Source organism: Hemiscyllium ocellatum, chromosome 19, assembly GCF_020745735.1.
Source record: "Hemiscyllium ocellatum isolate sHemOce1 chromosome 19, sHemOce1.pat.X.cur, whole genome shotgun sequence".
Classification (NCBI taxonomy): Eukaryota; Metazoa; Chordata; class Chondrichthyes; order Orectolobiformes; family Hemiscylliidae; genus Hemiscyllium; species Hemiscyllium ocellatum.
Window position 1 is genome coordinate 15236199 of NC_083419.1, and position 18898 is coordinate 15255096.

At 42.1% G+C, this 18898-nt stretch overlaps 1 protein-coding gene across 2 annotated transcripts in view; it reads right to left on the bottom strand.

Moving 5' to 3' along the window:
* Positions 1–14431: 14431 nt before the first annotated feature.
* LOC132824869 (decorin-like) overlaps positions 14432–18898 on the bottom strand; it is a 73368-nt gene continuing 68901 nt past the window's right edge. For both annotated transcript variants that reach the window (XM_060839679.1, XM_060839678.1), the window contains 2 exons: positions 17628–17766; positions 14432–15259 (listed from right to left, as the gene is read on the bottom strand). In XM_060839679.1, coding sequence (XP_060695662.1) covers positions 15065–15259; positions 17628–17766 — 334 coding nt within the window. In that variant the 3' untranslated portion in view covers positions 14432–15064. The remainder of the gene's footprint in view (positions 15260–17627; positions 17767–18898) is intronic.

An 18898-nucleotide genomic window follows, 5' to 3' on the forward strand; every position in this document is an offset into this window, starting at 1 on the left:
ATCACTTCACTACAGGCTCCAACCTAGCAGCTGTTCAAGCTTGACCTCTAAATTTCCCTCCCTAAGTCACAATGCTTCTCTGTGTCTCTCCCCTTCTTTAAAATCTACCCCAAATTTATCTGATTCGCAAAACCTCGATTGCTTTTCCTAATATGTTCTTTTAGAACTCAGTGTCAATTTTTGTACAAAACACCTTATAACATTTAACAATTTTACGGACATTATATAAAAGCATGCTGTTTGTGAAACTACCTGAAAAGGGGAGAAGAAAATGGTCTGATGAAGATTTTTGAAATGTTAACTCTGTTTCTGTATCCATGCTGCTCCATATCTGCTAAGTTTCTTCATCATTTTCTGTTTTGATTTCAGACACATTTCATCTAAGAAATATCTAGATAAGCACTTAAAATGCCAGGGCATACTAATCCCTATGCAGGTAAATGGGATTAGTATTGTTTGGTGTTGTTGGTCAGCATTGACATAATAGACATTTAAAAATAAAATGGTATTGAATGTAACCAATTTTTGTCAATGATGTGCTCAGTTCTGCATTGAATGATAACCTTGGACACAAAGTTCTTCGATCCAGGTTATTTGGCAAAATAACATGATGCTCTGTTTTTTTTGAAGATGGTATTGTGTAATTGACAAAACCTGATGGGGCTCTAGTATGAGTCTTAAACCATGTGCTAACCTCTGAGGAATGGTCATGCTTCATCGAAAAGCAGCACATTGACAGTGAATGAATCATAGAGAACTCTCTAAAGTACTAACCGGATGGTCGACCAAGTATCTATCCCGATTGTCAATATTCATATTGATGTCTAGATAACACTGAGCAAGGCTGGCATTTATTGCCCGTCATTAGTTATCCTTATCAGGGAGGTGATCAGCCGTATTCTTAAACTGCTACAGTTCATATGGTGAAAGTGCATTATGAATGCTGTCAGACAATTCCTGGATTTTGACCTTATTGAATTCTTTGAGAAGGTGACTAAGGAGGTGGACGAGGGTAAAGCGGTAGATGTGGTGCATATGGATTGTAGTAAGGCGTTTGATAAGGTTCCCCATGGTAGGTTACTGCAAAAAATACCGAGGTATAGCATTGAGGGTGCGTTAGAGGTTTGGATTAGGAATTGGCTGGCTGGAAGAAGACAGAGGGTTGTACTTGATGGTAAAGGTTCATCTTGGAGTGCAATTACGAGCGGTGTTCCGCAAGGTTCTGTTTTGGGACCATTGCTGTTTGTCATTTTTATAAATGACCTGGAGGAGGGGCTAGAAGGTTGGGTGAGCAAGTTTGCGGATGATACGAAAGTAGGTGGAGTTGTTGACAGTGAGGAAGGATGTGGCAGGTTACAGCGGGATATAGATAAGCTGCAGAGCTGGGCAGAAAGGTGGCAAATGGAGTTCGATGTCGGTAAGTGTGAAGTGATTCACTTTGGAAAGAGTAACAAGAAGATGGAGTACTGGGCTAATGGTCGGATACTTGGTAGTGTGGATGAGCAGAGGGATCTTGGTATCCATGTACACAGATCTCTGAAAGTTGCCACCCAGGTAAATAGTGCTATGAAGAAAGCATTTGGCGTACTGGCTTTTATTGGTAGAGGAATTGAGTCCCGGAGTCCTGAGGTCATGTTGCAGTTGTATAAGACTCTGGTGCGGCCGCATCTGGAGTATTGTGTGCAGTTTTGGTCACCATACTATAGGAAGGATATGGAGGTACTGGAACGGGTGCAGAGGAGTTTTACCAGGATGTTGCCTGGTATGGCAGGAAGATCGTATGAGGAAAGGCTGAGGCACTTGGGGCTGTTTTCATTGGAGAAAAGAAGGTTTAGGAGTGACTTGATAGAGGTGTACAAGATGATTAGGGGTTTAGATAGCGTTGACAATGAGAACCTTTTTCCACGTATGGAATTAGCTATTATGAGGGGGCATAGCTTTAAATTAAGGGGTGGTAGGCATAGGACAGATGTTAGGGGTAGATTCTTTAATCAGCGAGTCGTGAGTTCGTGGAATGCCCTGCCAGTAACAGTGGTGGACTCTCCCTCTTTATGGGCATTTAAACGGGCATTGGATAGGCATATGGAGGATAGTGGGCTAGTGTAGGTTAGGTTGGCTTGGATCGGCGCAACATCGAGGGCCAAAAGGGCCTGTACTGCGCTGTATTTTTCTATGTTCTATGTTCACCAAAAAACTATTCATTTACATAATGCCTTTCACAGCCTTGGAATGTTCCAAACCAGGTGACTGCCAAAGGATTATTTTTGAAGTGTGCTAACTATTGTGACATAGGAAATGCAATAGCCAATGAGCACAGAGCACACATCAAAAAGCAATAATGACCTTGATAATGATGATTTTACTGAGTATTAAACAATAACCAGGACATAGGTATAAATCCTGTGTTTTTTTTACAGCAGTACCAGACTTTTTATGTTCACCTGACTTCAATTCAGGGCCTCATCTAGAGACAGCATGCCTTAGAACAACATTGAAGTATCAATCTAGATTTTTTTTGCATTCAGGTTTGGGGCAGGGGTACTTGATCTCAGACTCCTCTAATGTGAAGTTGAAGGCTCCAACCACAGAACCAAAGTCAATGTCAGCCTATAGTGTGCCACTGAACCTCAGCAGCTCCAAATGGTGAGGCTACTACTCAAAGCCACCATGCCACACAGTGGTGGTAACATTGCAATCATGCATTCATTGGTGAATTGAGCTGCTTCCCACACTGCATATTAGAAGCTGCTAATATCTGCTTCCCAGCCGGTGACACCTGCACTTATCCGTTGACAAACGAGTAACTATTTTCTTTTGCAATAAGACAATCAGGCCAATCTTTGGCATGAAGCTGATTCCAAATGATAAAGCTGAAAGTATGGAGCCTAACAGAATCCACTGCAGTAAGCTTAGCAACTTGATATTTGAGCCAGCAGTTGCAGGTCAGTGCTTGGTTCAGTAGTAGAATTGGAGGGATCTATCTACCACTGGAGCCTAGTCTTCCTCGAACTTGCCTCCAGGAAGCCGCTCCCAATAACTGGGAATGTGATGAGAAATGAGTGGGGTCACCTTGTGGGGTATACATTAAGCAGCTCATTCTTGAGCTGCAATGTTGGAATTAATCAGTTTAACTGGGTGCAGTTCAATATTAGTCTTGGTCCCATTTAGAAGATCATAATTCTTGGTTCTGGCCAAGTGTAATGTAGGTCTTTAGATGTAAGTAAAATGTTATTTCTACAGGAGAAAAGCAAGCACATCACATTAGGGGAAACAGAAATACTACTAATGTGGATTCCTCTGCAGCATGGTTTGGAAACTTTTAATGTTGACATTGGGTTTCTTCATCCAAAGAACAAAATAACAATGGATAAGAAATTGTGGGGAAAGGAGATGGCTTTTCCTTATTAATAGAATCTTGAGTGAAAATTGGCTAGCCCTTCTCTTAGCTGTGTCACAAAGTTAACAATTATTTTTCACTGTTAAATATATTGTTGATAATGTGTTGCTGCTTATTGGTTGTTCATAGTTCACCGATGAATATTATAGGTAGATATAGAAAATACATTGCCTGATCAAGAAAAGACAAACTGCAGAACACAAGGTCTCTACGCCATTAACTGGTTCAAACTTGACTATTGATTTCCAAAGCAGAGAGGTTAAAGTGAGATCAATAAAAGCATCCAAATTTATAAAGGTTTGAATAGAGCGGATGAAAACCTTTCCCTGACAAGGCTACTGTACTGCTATAGGATAATTGGTAAAAAGGGCCAAGTGGGAAGTAAGGATTTTATTCTACATAGAGTTATTGCAAACTGAAATTTGCTGCCTGATAGGGGATGGAAACAGACTAATTGCAGAGGGCCACAGTCTCAGGATGAGGGATTGATTTTTTTTTAGGACTGACATGAGGAGAAATTAGTTAACTCAAGGACTGCAAATTTTGGAATTCTCTGTTTTCTAGAATTATAGAGTCTCCATTGTTAAAATAATTTTGGTCTCTTGGGAATCAAGGGATGTAGGAAAAGGGAAGCATCGATTGACCTCCAGAAGGTGATGGTGAGCTGTCTTCCTGAACTACTGCAGTCCATGTGCTCTAGTTGGACCCACAGAGAGGGAATTCAGGATTTTGAGCCAGCAACAGTGAAGGAACGGCAATATATTTCCAAAGCAGGGTGCTGAATGGCTTGAGTGGGAGCTCACAGGTGATGGTGTTTCTATATATCTGCTGCCCTTGTCCTTCTAGATGGAAGTGATTGTGCATTTGGAAGGTGTTGTATAAGCACCTTTGGTGAATTTCTATAGTGCATCTTGTAGACAATACACACTGCATCGGTGGTGGAAGGGATGGATGTTTGTGGATGTGGTTCCAATCAAGCAGTGGAAGCCCAGGATCAGTCGTGATTATATCAATTGACAGAGCAGGTGTGAAGTGCCACATGCTCTACTCCTGCTCCTGGTGTTATTGACTTAACCTTAAAAAGGATGTTGATATGTGCAGGAGTATCAGGTAAAAATAAAAGGGATTTGAGGTTAATTAAATAACTGAAATTGAAAATATCTATGAATTAAAACTGGGCCTAATTGAATACTAACAGTCCTTTCATATGGAAGGGGATAGAATTCCAGTAATACATTGCTAGGAAGGCTGAAACTTGGGGTAGGTTCTATCAGGTTGCCTGACCTAATCAGTCCACAAGTTGAACACTCAGTTGAGAGAGTTTTAAAGTGGCCTCATGTGTTTCTCAGGCTGACTTTCAGCATGCATCTTGCCTTGATTTTCCTTCATTATTTTCATGAGCTGTGGCACGGCTTGCTTTTGTTTCCCAGTCCTGATTGCTCTTGAGCTGAGTTGCTTGAACTGAAATGTGGATGTGGTGTCACATATAATTTGGCAGATTTCCTTCCCTAAAGGGCATTTGTAAGCAATCATTGCTAGTTGGTATGGTCATGATTAATGTGGTTGGTTTTCACTTCAAGATTTTATTCATTGAATTTATGTTCCAGATGCTGTGGTGGGATTTTAACTATTGCCTGTTGACCATTAGCCCAGTTAGTACATTGCAACAATACCACCTCCTCCCCTGATGCATGAAGAGAGTGCAGAATAAAAAATACTGTCTTCTGTTATTTATCCTCACCTCAATACAAATATCTGGGTGCTGGGGAGTCCCTTTCTGAGTGACAAGGTAGCAATCCACTTGTCCTTTCCTCAAGTACACTAAGTGTGAAGATAATGTGGAGGCATTTTCAGTTTATCATTTAAGATGGCATTGCACGGTTATTCTAATATAAATAATATTCAAGGATATGGGTGCAAAGTAGGAGATTGGCACTGGGTAATGATACTACTTTGAAGAACTGGTGCAGACATGATGAGCTGAATGGCCTCCTTCTGCACTGTAACACTTCAATGAATTTGAACATAGCAAGATCACACAAAAGGCAATGTGGTCACAATTCGATCACACATTTTTGTAAAGTTGGTTGAGGAATGAAATTTGGGAGAACTTTCCTCCTCTTCTTCAAAGAACAACATTGGATCTTGTACCTCCACTTGAGAGGGAAGAGGGCACCTTGGCTTGTATCCAATATGAAGACAGCACAGTCTTCCCACAGTGCTGCACTAGAGCATCAGCCCCGACTTCTGCATTCAAGTCACTTATGTAACAGGAGTTGGAAGGAACTTGGGATGACATCTGGGAGATGCAGATATTTTCAGGGGTCAAAACTGAGGCCCAAAAGCCATGTCTTAATGGTACTCAGCAGTCTCTTTAGAAAGATGCTACATGAGATCTGTCATGCACTATGGCAGTACACAGCATACACATCTACACTAGACTAACCCCAAATTGTGGCTATTGGTTGTTTCAGACTCTGAATCAAAACATTCAGTGTTCAAACTGTGCTGGTAGTAACCCGATTGAGTGCAATCATAATTCCAGTTTGGAATTCTGACTTGAAAAATCCCTGTCAATATTCACATTAGTTGTGGGTGGACAGGCTGCTCCTGGTTTGTTGGAACCAGAAACCTCCAATCCCAGACACATCCTGAAGTTCTGGTATAAAGATGGTCATGTAACCAAGCACAGCCTTTCTGCTGTTAATGAGCTCATAAATCCTTATTTCAAGGAGAAGCAAGTTATAGAAGAGAGGAACTCAATAGCAAACTTGCAACAAGAATACCCTAACTGGTGTCTGTCATATAACCAACACTAATTGAGCATTCACACATTTGGATGCAGCACTATTTCATAGATACAACACAGATCCAACTCATTAAGCCAGCTGAGTTTGTGCTGGCCCTGCGATGGAACAATTCACCGTTTTGCCTGCCTTCTACCTGCATTTGTATCCCTTTCCATGTAAAGATACAAATCTCTTCTGAAGGCCTCAGTTGAACCTGCCTCCACTCACTCTTCAACAGTGCATTCCAGACCTTTGCAAATAGCTGGGTACAAGTGTCTGTCATATCACCAGTACTGCCTTTACCAAATGGCAGTGTCTGCTGATACCCGCAATGTGCAAATAACTGTGCGTGTAGATTAACCCATAAATGCATGTGTGCACAATGCCACATTGGTAAGAACATCACAAAGGCCGTAACTGTGCATGGACTGCAAAGACGTGCAATGTTAAAATGGAGTATAGCAGGGTGTGAGGAAGAGAGTGGGGTCCAGTGGCTGAAGGCCAGGTTAAGTGAGAGGACACGAGGTGGATGAAGAGGGGACCTGGGACCAGGATGAGGGTGGTATGCAGGGAAAAGCGTGCATGGTCCTCAATCGCCACTGATCTGTTCTCCTCCCCTCTCTCAGTCTCACTCTACCCTCCATCTTTCCCATTCTGATCTTTAACCATTCCCTATCCCAATCTCCCTCACCCACTTACTCCAATGCCACCCCCTGTCCCCACCCTGGGCTGCATCACCCTGATCTACATTTACCCACACCCCATTCATAAGCTGTGAGCCCCATAAATCTCAACCCAAACCTGTTTTAATGTGTGTGTGCACATTTTAGTGGTGCATGGCATACATATGCTGTTTTTAGCAAATGCAGCCATGCCAAAGCTTAACGTAACCTTGATTCTCAATTGCTGATGGGAACAGCTTCTACCCCATCCCCACCGCCCGGTTCTTCCAGATCCCTCATGGTTTTGCAAACTGCAATCAAACCTCTTCTCAACATTGCCTCTTCCAAGAAGTGTTCTTGTATTTGTCCCTCAACCAACAGATTACCATGTTGCTGACCGTGGGATCCTGCTGGGTGCAGAATGTGTTTCCTATATTGCAACAGGGTTTGTTCTTCTAAAGTGCTTTATTGGCTGTAAAGTACTTTTGAACAGCATGAGCTTGGATAAGAGAATGAATGATTGCGCCAAAGGCACTGGGAGTCAAATGGGTTCTGTTCCAACAAGGCTGACCAAAGATTCTTCTAGATTTCATCCTTTTTTAAACTTGAAAAAGTACCGAAGGATTCAAATGGAAAAATCCTCAGCAGAAAGAAAAACTTTTGATTCCCTGGCCAAGGATGATTGTCACATCTAACACTTGCCAGAGGAAATGAGTTAGTGAAAAATATGCCTCCAGCTCAGATAATCTGGTTTTTGCCGGACACATGTGGGCCATTGTGAGGGAACATCAGACAGCACAGAATGTGTGGTTTTGAGAAATGTTTATTAGTGATGGCATTGGCCCAGGAATTCTTCAGGCAGAGGGTTTATTGAGTTGGAGTTCAAAGTAGGCCAAACAAAGTTTGTGGCATTATCGACCTTCATCCTTCAGTGTTGCATCAAATATGTACACTTGTCAAAATATTAATGTGAAATAACAAAAAGGGTTATAATGATTGGAATGGGTGTGTATTGTTTCACCAGACAGTAAAGGAATTTGTGAGGTTACTCTGCAGTGAAAAAGGTCAATTTTGTCAAAATGGAGGGAGGAAATTTAATTTTTATTTACATTTATTGATTCGTTCACATCTATTGAATTGAGAATGACTTGGTTTTCATATAAAGATAGCACATTGCCTCACAACTATGTCATGACAATGGCTCAGAATCTTGAATTATTAAAAACATATTGAACTTTTGGAGATGATGCGTTTTTTTGATTTTAAAAAAAAGATTGCAAGCCAGCCCTGGTTGAGACTGTAACTTTGAAGCAGTTAATTCACTGCCTACTGAAAGATTTCCTGTGTGAACCGTGGAATGTTACGTATTATAGTGTCCAAGGAGGTTTCAAAGAGAAAGAAATGTCAAAGTGCAGGAATTCAAGACAATCTAATTACCTCCTCTCAGCAGGAAAACATCTCCTGTGGATTATACTCCAAACTGGGGTTTTGAATCAAAATACATGCTTGTGTCTTTACCCTTTCTGGAATGTACTAAAGAAGGGTCAGAATCCAATGGTGTGTGTCATATATTTGCAATCTTATAGACTAGTGTGTGTGGACTACTATGCTGTGAAGGTCACAGCTTGAGGCCAGCCATTAAACACCCCTGCACTGCAGGTAAAAGATAAAGACATCATTCTGTTTTGTTTGCTTCAAGCCAGTCATCACTGAAAGGAAGCAGGACAAAAGAATTTCAGTTAACTTGCAAATCTAAGAACTTTGAAATTAGCTGCTTAACGTCAGCATCAATGTTAGCAGTATCACCCAATGAAATGGATACAAAGGTCCATCATTTGCACTTCACTGACCTCACAAACTGATTTGAAATTTGTTTTTCATTTTTATCTTTTGAACTCACCTCTGATTTCAAATCTATGTGTATATTGCTTTTAATTCACTAGTGGGATGTAGCCATCACTGGCTGGCTGGCTTTTTTGCCCATCCCTAATTGCCCTTGAGAATGTGGTAGTGGGGTACCACAATGCCATTTGAGAGGGAGTTCCATGGTTTTGACCTAGCGACGCTGAAGAAATGATGATACAATTTCCAAGCTAGGATAGTGTGTGGCTTGGTGGAGATTTGCAGTTGGTTGTGTTCCCATGTATGTTATGCCTTTGTCCATCCAGATGGTAGTGGTTGTGATTTTCAACACTTTTATCCAAGGATCTTTGGTGAATTTCTGTAGTGTGCCTTGTAGATGATACACACTGCTGCTAATGAGCATCAGTGGTAGAGGGAATGAATATTTGTGGATGTGGTGCAAACCAAGCGGGGCTGCATTGTCCTAGATGGTGTCAAGCTTCTTGAGTGTTGTTGGAGCTGCACCAATCCAGGTAAGTGGAATAATTGCATCACACTCTTGACTTGTGCCTTCTAGATGGTGGACAGTCTTTAGGGAGTGTTTTGCATGCTAATAGCTTCTTGGACTTAATAATAAATAAACACAACTGCTTTCTTAACTTAAGAAATCCTGGTTACAACTCATTCAATTTGAGAGAAATGCAGCTCCAAGGGAGAGGATTCTTTTTAAACTAACCTTTTTCCATTGACGGGAGCCAGTCCATCTCCCCTCACTCAGGGGCTTGAACATTTAGGGCATCCTATCTGGAACCAGGAGATATTGGGGAGCTTCACCCAGGGACTGGTTAACAACTGACTCTTCCAACCTTGCCATGAGTTGATACTGACAGATTCTCATAACGACCACATGCAAGGGTTTTGTGTCTACTTTCTTACTTCATCTTTCCTGGTAAAGAACGTCTGTTAAGGAAATGATTGGAAGAATTTCATAAACTTTTCATCCATTCTCTACTAATGTCACAGAGCATCATACAAAGAGGAGCTTTCAGGCCATGCAGGAAACACTTTTGCTCTTTCATGGACCTTCACATTCTGCTGCCATAGAATCCTTACAGTGTGGAGGCAGGCCATTAGGCCCATTGAATCTGCACCAACCCTCCAAAGAGCATCCCACCCAGATCCACCCCTGTAAACATGCATTGGTAAACCCACCTGGCTTCCATATCCCTGAATACTAAGGGCAATTTAGCATGGCCATTTCACCTAACATGCACATCTTTGGACTAAGAGAGGAAACCAGGGCACACAGTGAAAACCCATACAGACATAGCCTGAGGGTGGATTTGAGCCCAGGCCCCTGGCACTATGAGACAGCAATGCTAACCACTGAGCCACTGTGTCTCCCTTGCTATAAATAGTTGTGTTACCCACAGATTCTCCTTCAGCATCAGTGTGAATTGATCTCATTTTTCAAAGTCACAATTCACCCTCTCCCATATTTCTAATAGTTAGATTAGATTAGATTCCCTACAGTATGGAACAGGTCATTCAGCCCAACAAGTCCACACCGACCCTCTGCAAGAGTAACCCACCCAGACCCATTCCCCTACCCTATACTTACCTCTGACTAATGCACCTAACACAATGGGAAATTTAGCACGGCCAATTCACTTGGCCCATGTATCTGGACTGTGGGAGGAAACCCACACAGGTGATGTTCAACCTCCACACAGTCACCTGAGGTGGGAATTGAACCCAGATTATGGGTGCTGTAAGGCAGCAGTGCTAGCCACTGTACCACTCCTATCCACAGTATTTATAATCCTATGAGGAGAAATGTCTAGCCTTGAACCAGTGCCCCATGAGTCTGATGTTCATTATTAAATCAGTTTGACTATGCTAACTGGATTGGGGTGGAGTGGAGGAGGGGGAGAGCAGGCTGAGATTGTCCTTGTGTTGCAGTGGCAGTGTCCTTACCTCTGAGCCAGGCGACTCAGGTTCAAGTCCTACCTACTCCAGAGGTGTTGCTTACAATTTGATTAGAAATGATCAATGTCGAATGCGTTGGCCAGGAAGCATCGTGATTGGAACTCACTGAGGCCTGTTTTTGTGAAGAGGCTGAATTCAATCCCTTCGGTATCTTCCATTATAGTGAGAACTTGAATGAAGGTTCCTCTCGGCATTTTTCATTGAAAGTAAATATAATTAATATGATACTGCATATATCAATGATCTGGCAAGCATGCATGTTTAACTTAGAGGATTAAGTGATGAGATCAGTGTATATTATACCATATGATATTCATGTATAAAGGCAACAGTTACATCTGGAAAAGTGCTTTGCGATCCATCATGGAAATCTTAGCTGACCAGCTTTAGCCCAAACTGTCTTCAAGTTGGATTTTATTTTGTTGGTCTGCAAGTAAAACCCCTGATACTTATTCTCGGTTAGTCTCAGTGTTCACATTATGAGAGATGGCATTCTAGTTAAACACGGAGAGCTCATGAATAATTACCTCCAAAAATCCTGTAACTTCCTTCCCAACCAGATATTAGGGGTCAACACCACATATACTGCAGTAGTTCAAGAATCAAGTTAGCTCACCACCACCTTCTTAAGAGCAATTATGTATTGGCACAAGTGTTGGCATAGCCAGTGATGCCCACATCCCATGAATGAATAAATAAGAATACATACTGAACTTTTAACTCATAGCAGGGCTTTCTTCACTCTCAAACTGAATGAATTAGTGGTGGTAATGAGAGGAAATATCCAAAAGCCTCTTGCTAAAGGCCCTCCCCCATCAATGTGCAAGTTGACAAGTAGGAGCTGAAAGAACACAGCCTCCTGCTTGTCTACCTTGGAATCCAGCATCTGCAGTATTTTTGTGCCTCTCCAATCAATGTGGAGTTACAGTTCACTCCCACCCTGCCCTATGAGTTTCAACCAACTGTTTCTTGTATGCTCCTTGAGTGCCAAAGGGTTGGATAAACAGCTGAGATTATATTGAATGGGAGAGCAGGCTCAAAGAGCCAAATGTCCTACTTCTGCTGCTATTTTCTGTGGTAGGGGCTAGGGCCCAAAGTTCTGATTATTTTGCCACCCCTCCCCACTTGTCCTTGTGTTTAACCCCACTTATTGCAAAGAAATGTGGCAGTCAGGCCTGAGTATTAATGGAAAGCATAATAATGGTCCTTTCTGAAAGGAAGTCATGTAGTATTGGGACCTATCCCCTTCCCCTTGCATTTACCATATGTAGAGTCTGGCTCAATCTGACAGGCCTTATTAAATTTGAACCAACATTAGAGTCCCCTGGTATGGAATCTTATCCTGTACGATAGTAGGAAAAGGGACAAAGGATTAAATCTGTAAAAAAATGGTGAAGTCTAGCTCCCAATTCATCATGAACATACCAACTTCTGGTTTTGGACATCTGAGTAAACAGGTCATCCAGTATTATATTTAATCAAAAAAACACCTTCTCAGATTTTGACAACCGTTTAAAATTAACAAATTTGGCCTGAGTTATGAAAGGCTCAAGAAACAATAACTGAGGTGGGAGCTGCTGATTGCAGTAGAGGAGAGCTCTTCCAGCACTGCTGGTAGTCAGGGAATTCAGTCCCATGCCAACAAACCCTCCATCACTATTTGTCCTTGTGTGGTCTCTGCCTCACAGTGAATGAACAATTAGCACTGCCCCACGTTCTCTCCCTGTTGTGTTCTGTCTCACAGTAGCTGCGCAATATACTGAAAGGGTCATGCTTGTTATGTCATCATTGTGTCATGTGACCTAATAATACATATTGCTCATCAACTTTGAGACAGAACACAATACCATAATGGAATCATAACCTCTCAGTCAACTTGCCCTTCCCACATCTTCCCCATGCTGTTGCTCCTCCCCAGCCCCAGCAACCTCTACTCTTTGCAGCCAACTCCCTCCATAAAACCCCCAACCCACCATATTCCAATCCTCAATTGTTGGTAACCAAGTCTGGTTGAAGCTTTCTACCTTGGGCTTTACAGAGGATCACTAGCAGAGTGGGTAACTTCCCTGCCTCTGGGCAAGAAGCTTCAAGTTTGATCCCCAGTCCAGGATTAGATGGCCAAGGAAAGTATATTTATAAATACCAACTTTTCAATCCTTCCACAACATGCCAAAGGCACACAGTACAAGATGGAGAGTTTCCTGGTCGGCCAAGTGATGAGAAGGTTACCAGAACCTCTTCCATTATAAAGGTATGGCAGCTCAGTGGTTGGTATAGCGGCAGGGACCCGGGTTCAATTCCACCCTCAGGCTTTTTTTCTGTGTGGAGTTTGCACATTCTTCCCATGTTTGTGTGAGTTTCCTTTGGATGCTCTGGTTTCCTCCCACAGTCTAAAGATGTGCAGATTAGATGGATTGGTCATGGGAAATGCAGAGTTACAAGGTACGGCAGCGTGTGTCTAGATGGGATGCTATTTGGAGGAGTGGTGTGGACTTGATGGGCCAAATGGTCTGCTTCCACACTGTAGGAAGTCTGTGATTACAATCTATAGTTTTTGAATACACCATCAACATGTGCATATTGCCATAGCAATTTGGACTCCCTCAGCAAATTAAAACCAGAACAGGGACCCGGGTTCAATTCCAGCCTCGGGCAACTGTCTGTGTGGAGTTTGCACATTCTCCCCGTGTCTGCATGGGTTTCCTCCAGGTGCTCCAGTTTCCACCCACATTCCAAAGATGTGCAGGTTAGGTGAATTGGTCATGCTAAATTGCCCATAGAGTTAGGCACATTAGTCAGGGGTAAATATGGGGAATGGGTCTGGGTGGGTTGCTCCTTGGAGGGTCGGTGCAGACTAGTTGGGCCGAAGGGCCTGTTTCCACACTGTAGGGAATCTAATCAAAAGAAGACAGCTCACCATCACCTTCTCAAGGAGATTCATTAATAGAGTCAGAATAAACAATAGAGCCAGGGCTCTGTAATAATTCTGTGATACAAGACCAATTGAGGATGGGCAATAAATGCTGGCCCAGCCAACAACTCCTACATCCCATGAACAAATACAAAAAAACCCTTAAACTTTCCCATCCTGCAACCAGACTGGCTCTCAGTATATTTAGGAAACAGATTGCAAATGATAGCCTATTGTTTAACTTCAGCAAGATCCCAATGTTGTCACAAGTCATATGTTTGCCAGCTGTGAACACATTCACCCTGCTCATACTCACACAACTCCCATGTTCTATCTGTCATAATCATGAACTCTGCTACCTGTGAATTACCTCACACCAAGTCATGGAGTCATACAGCATGGAAACAGACCCTTTGGGTCCTGGTCACTTTTAGGATGTCCCTGTCCTTGATCATCTACACCGGTCAAGCAATGTTCACATTCTTGTCATTACTTTCAGATCTCTCCATCGCTTTGCCTCCACCAATCCCTGTCATTTTCTCTTCAGCCTCCTTAATTTTAATTGCTCCACCATTGGATATCTTCAGCTGCTTATAGGAGCCAAGCACTGTAGTACCAACCTACTGCCTCTCTGCTTTACTTCGTTCCTTGAAGACTCTATTTAAGACCTACCTCTTTGACCAAGCTCCTGGTCATCTCCCCTAATTGCAAAAAACATGGCTTGGTTTTGCATTTTGTTTTACAATGATCCTGTGAGGTGCCTTGAGGTACTCTGTTACATTAGAGGTGCTCTATAAATGCAAGTTGTAGTTGAAAAGAATGATTCCGATGAGACCAGAAGTGGAGCTTATGATATATTTTTGTATAGTTCTCATTTTAACCAGATGAGCACCAACATGCTGCTTATGATACATACAGTTTGCAAAGAATGGGAGAGCCACAAACTTCAATCAATCAAACCGTCTCTTCCCCTTGCCTCCCTGACCCCACCCAATACACAAAGGCTTTCCCCAGGAACCAGACAAGAAGCATTTCCAAGGAAACGTTGAAGAATTTGGCTGGGGGGTCATCACTTAGAAAAGCGAACAGTGTGATATTTAGCAATACACCTCCCTCAGAGGGTGGACAAGGAATGGTTAGCCACAGGATGTGGCTGACAGGTCACTGTAAGCAATGGATAATAAATTACTGGCTGATGGGAGGGGTTCATTTGGAACATGAAACACACTAGTGCCTCTAGGAGTAAGTGTACGGCTGGGAAATAAAAGCTTGCGAAAATGCTCGTTTCTATATTTAGGTCAGGAAGATAATGAAGGTATTTTAGTAGCACCTTTTCTGTTTGGTCAGATGTAGGCTTGCACCTCCAGGCAGCTCTTGGGAATGTTTGGTCTTATTTAGTTTTTATTGCTTTAAATTGTACAAGGGGTACTCAGCACTGCATGCGAATTCTCCTCCTCGCCAACTGGAAAATGTTTTACTTAAAGTTGCCGAGCTGGATGGCTGCGCGATTCGTGGCACAGCGGAAAGTAATTGGCTGGATCTCCCAGTATGGGACAGGGTTATTGAAGAGGCTAATCCCCGAATACAGGTTCTTCTTTGCATAGTAATCGAGCCCACAGAAGTCATTAACGCCCACTGCTGAGATCAGGTTGTTATGGAGATACACCACCTGTAGGGGGGTAAAGGAAATGTTGGCAAAGACAGCAATTAGCAAAATGGAAACAAAACAGCATTTCTTTAAACATCCCCAGACTACAAATGCAATATGTTTTTTTTCCCTGAAATGTTGTCATCCAAGATGCATAATTTGCTTCCATACCAGCAATGAGAGAATGATAATGAAATGTGTTAAGATGCTTGTTTGTGACTAGCACATACTTGGGCTGAATGGTCTTTTTTTTCTGTGCTGGAGACTTTATTATAACAATCTTGATTGAGAGTCTAAAGGTGGTCAAGTCATCAAATGCATCTACCTAGAATCATAGAAGACTTTTGTAGTGATTGAATCAGGTGGATCTTACTGACTGTGAGATCCTCGATTGGGGTTGTTAATCTGGGTCAATCAGGGAACCCTGGCTGAACGATTTAAACAGGGAATTCAGAGAATTTCCTCACTTCAGGGACTAACTCCGAGCTGGCTGGCTATAGGCAGTGTACTGTACCCGTGTAAATAAAGAGTGACTTGGTGACGGGGTACCAGCCTCTTTGCAGTTATTTCATCCTTCATCACAGAAGGAAGCCATTCAGCCCATCATGCCTGTAGAGCTAGTTAAACTCGATGAGTCTATGACCTTGGTTGTGATAGTCCTTATCTATTATTGTTTTGTGATTCAATCTGCCTCCTCCACATTCTCAGATGGTGCAATCTGGATCCAACCTACTCACAGGGTAGAAATATTACTCCTCATGGACATATTGGTTCTTTTGCCAAGCTCCTTAAAATTGGTTATCCTCTGGTTTTCGACTCCACACAAATATGGAATTGCTTTTCCCTATCTGCTCTCTCCTGGCCCGTTACAATTTTGAACACTCTATCAAATCTCTTCTCAACACTTCCTTCTTATTGCTGAAAAGAGATACATTTTGTCAATTATACTTTCCATTTCTGGACATTTTGCAAGAAATATCTAATCAAGGGGAAATCCACCATGTATACTGCATGAGAGAAGAATGTTGATTGGTTTGCAAATTGGTCTCTCACTGGCAAAGGTATTGTCATGCAGAATGCCACCATTAATGCTGATTGACAGTTAACTGCCAGGCTTTGTTTAAACTTTAAAACGGGCCAGTCAATTCTGATTGGTCAATGCATTGCCTTGAGTAATAAATGAATGTCTGTCACCTATTTTACTGAGTTAAAATACGTATAGTCCTTATACAAGTTCTTTCAGTCTGCAAACAGCAGGACCTGTATATATTAATATTTATAACTTGTAGTCCACGATGGTGCATTACACTAGGAACCGGATGGACAACCCTAAATTAGATGTCAGTATATGTCTTTGCACAGGATTATCCAGTAAATGTTGTCCAATTGCAGAATCACAACTCATGTTGAACAGTGTAGTATGTTTTACAAGCATAGGATTGTTGGATACAGTCAGCATTCTTCCTTCTCCAAGGACAACAACCCAGTTTCTCCAGTCTATCCATGTAACAGAACTATCCCTAGAACCATCCTACCCGCTGAGTGATAGCTGACACCTTGCATGAAGAATTAATCCACAACTTCAGGGGAAAGATCTTTTGAATCCTGAGTCACTGATGTGGAAATATCAAGGTATGCCTTAAGGAATAACAAGACTGACGCTGCCTATTGCCCAAGCCCAATCATCCTTTGGAAGAAAAGCTGCTGTCTGAGCCCAGTCTGCTCTACATGTGACTCTACAACAATAGGTTTGAGTCATAGAATCATAAAGTAATACAGCATGGAAACAAACCCTTTGGTGCAACTCGCCCATGCCAACCAAGTTTCCCAACCTAAACTATTCCCACTTGCCTGTATTTAATATCCCAGGAAATGGCCCAACAAACCATTCAGTTGTAATGATGGGATATCCCTGGGAATGAATGGGAATGTGGAGTTGAAGCCATGATCATGTTGAATAGTGAAGCAGATACGAGGGACCGAATGGTCTACCCCTTACTTCCATTTCTTAACTCAGGATAGAGAATAAATCCCAAAAGATGCTGGTCACCATCATATCTTGAGAATTAACATTCTAAAAAAAAATGAGTAGCAATGAAAACTAGACAGGCACTGTCGAAGCATTTCACCTTGCATCCATCAGGACAAATGCAAGAATGCCAAATTTCAAAGGGAACAACAATGAGGAAAGGCTGCTGGTAAATGAACTTGAATTGGCCAAGGCAGTGCTATGGAAAGTGTACCTGATTCAAGTGAAGAAAATTTTCTTTAAATATCCCTTTTAAAAATTATGGTCAGTTTAATAAAAAAAACCAAAGAACATAAACTGTTTAAACACAGGATCGTCAAAACAAATATACCACTGTTGGACATGCCGTTTACTACATACCTGGATAAACCGATGGTCAGCCAAGCCAGCTGGCACTTTGATGAGGGCGTTGTTGTCCATGTGAAGTTCCCTCAGGTACGGTGCATTGTCTAGTGAGCCATTATCCACACTGAAAATCTCATTGAAACTCAAGCCCAGTCTGCAATGGTAGGAGTAAATCAGATCAGAAGGTCTGAAGTTGATAACTAATCAGCCACTATCGTTAATAATAAGGGGAAATAATGCTGGAAACAGCAGCGCATCTGTGAAGAGGGAAACAAAGTTAAAGTTTCAGGTTGTTTAATTGGTCACAAAAGTTATCCATTGACCTGAAACATCAACTTTGTTTCTCTGTCCACAGAAGCTGCCTGACATAGAATCACAGCGTCATTACCGTAGAGAAAGGCTATTTAGCTCATCAAGCCTCTGCTGTGGAGCAATCCAGGCAGTCCAATGTTTTACTGTCCTATCCCTGCAGCCCTACATGTTTAATCTCATTCAATTTTCTTTTGAAGTAATTGATTGTTCCTGCTTACTACGACCTTGTCATCAGTGAATTCCAGGCCATTAGCACTCACCACAAAAAAAGTCTTTCCTTGGAGTCTCCTATGTTTCTGCTCAAAAATTTGCATATTTTCTGATTTTATTTCAGGTTTCCAGCAACCACAGTGTTTTGTTTCTGCGCTGGGGATTATCATTCATGCCTAAGCCCAGTCAGACCCTTAGGATCTGGTGTTAACAGAGTTGCATCAACTCCCAGGCTGCAGATGGTGGCATAATGGGTATTGTTTGAATCCCACTCTGGCAAATAGTGTAATTTGAATTTTACCTGAAATTAAAAGTGAGTTCAATAATACCTATGTAACCACCCATTGATTGTTGTTAAAAACCTATCTGATTCACTAAAGTTCTACAAGGACAGAAATCCACCATCCTTACCTGGCCTGGCCGACATGTGACTCCAGACCCACATCAATATGGATGACTCTCAACTGCCCTCCGAAATGGTTTAGTAAACCATTCAGCTCAAAGTTAATAAATGATGGCCAACAAATGCTGGACCAAAGCCCATGAACAAAAAAAAATGTTTTGACAGGCAAGGTTTCTTGCCTGTAAGGATAAGTTGAGAAAGCAGACCATGCATTGTAGATGGACCCAGTGGGCTGAATGACCTAAATCTATGCATTGTGGCTCTATGGATGGAAATGGGTCAAATCTGGTCGGAGCCCTACATCACCCATTAGTAAAACCAGGCACTTAGCTGGACTGGGGCAGCTCTCCTCCAAACTCAA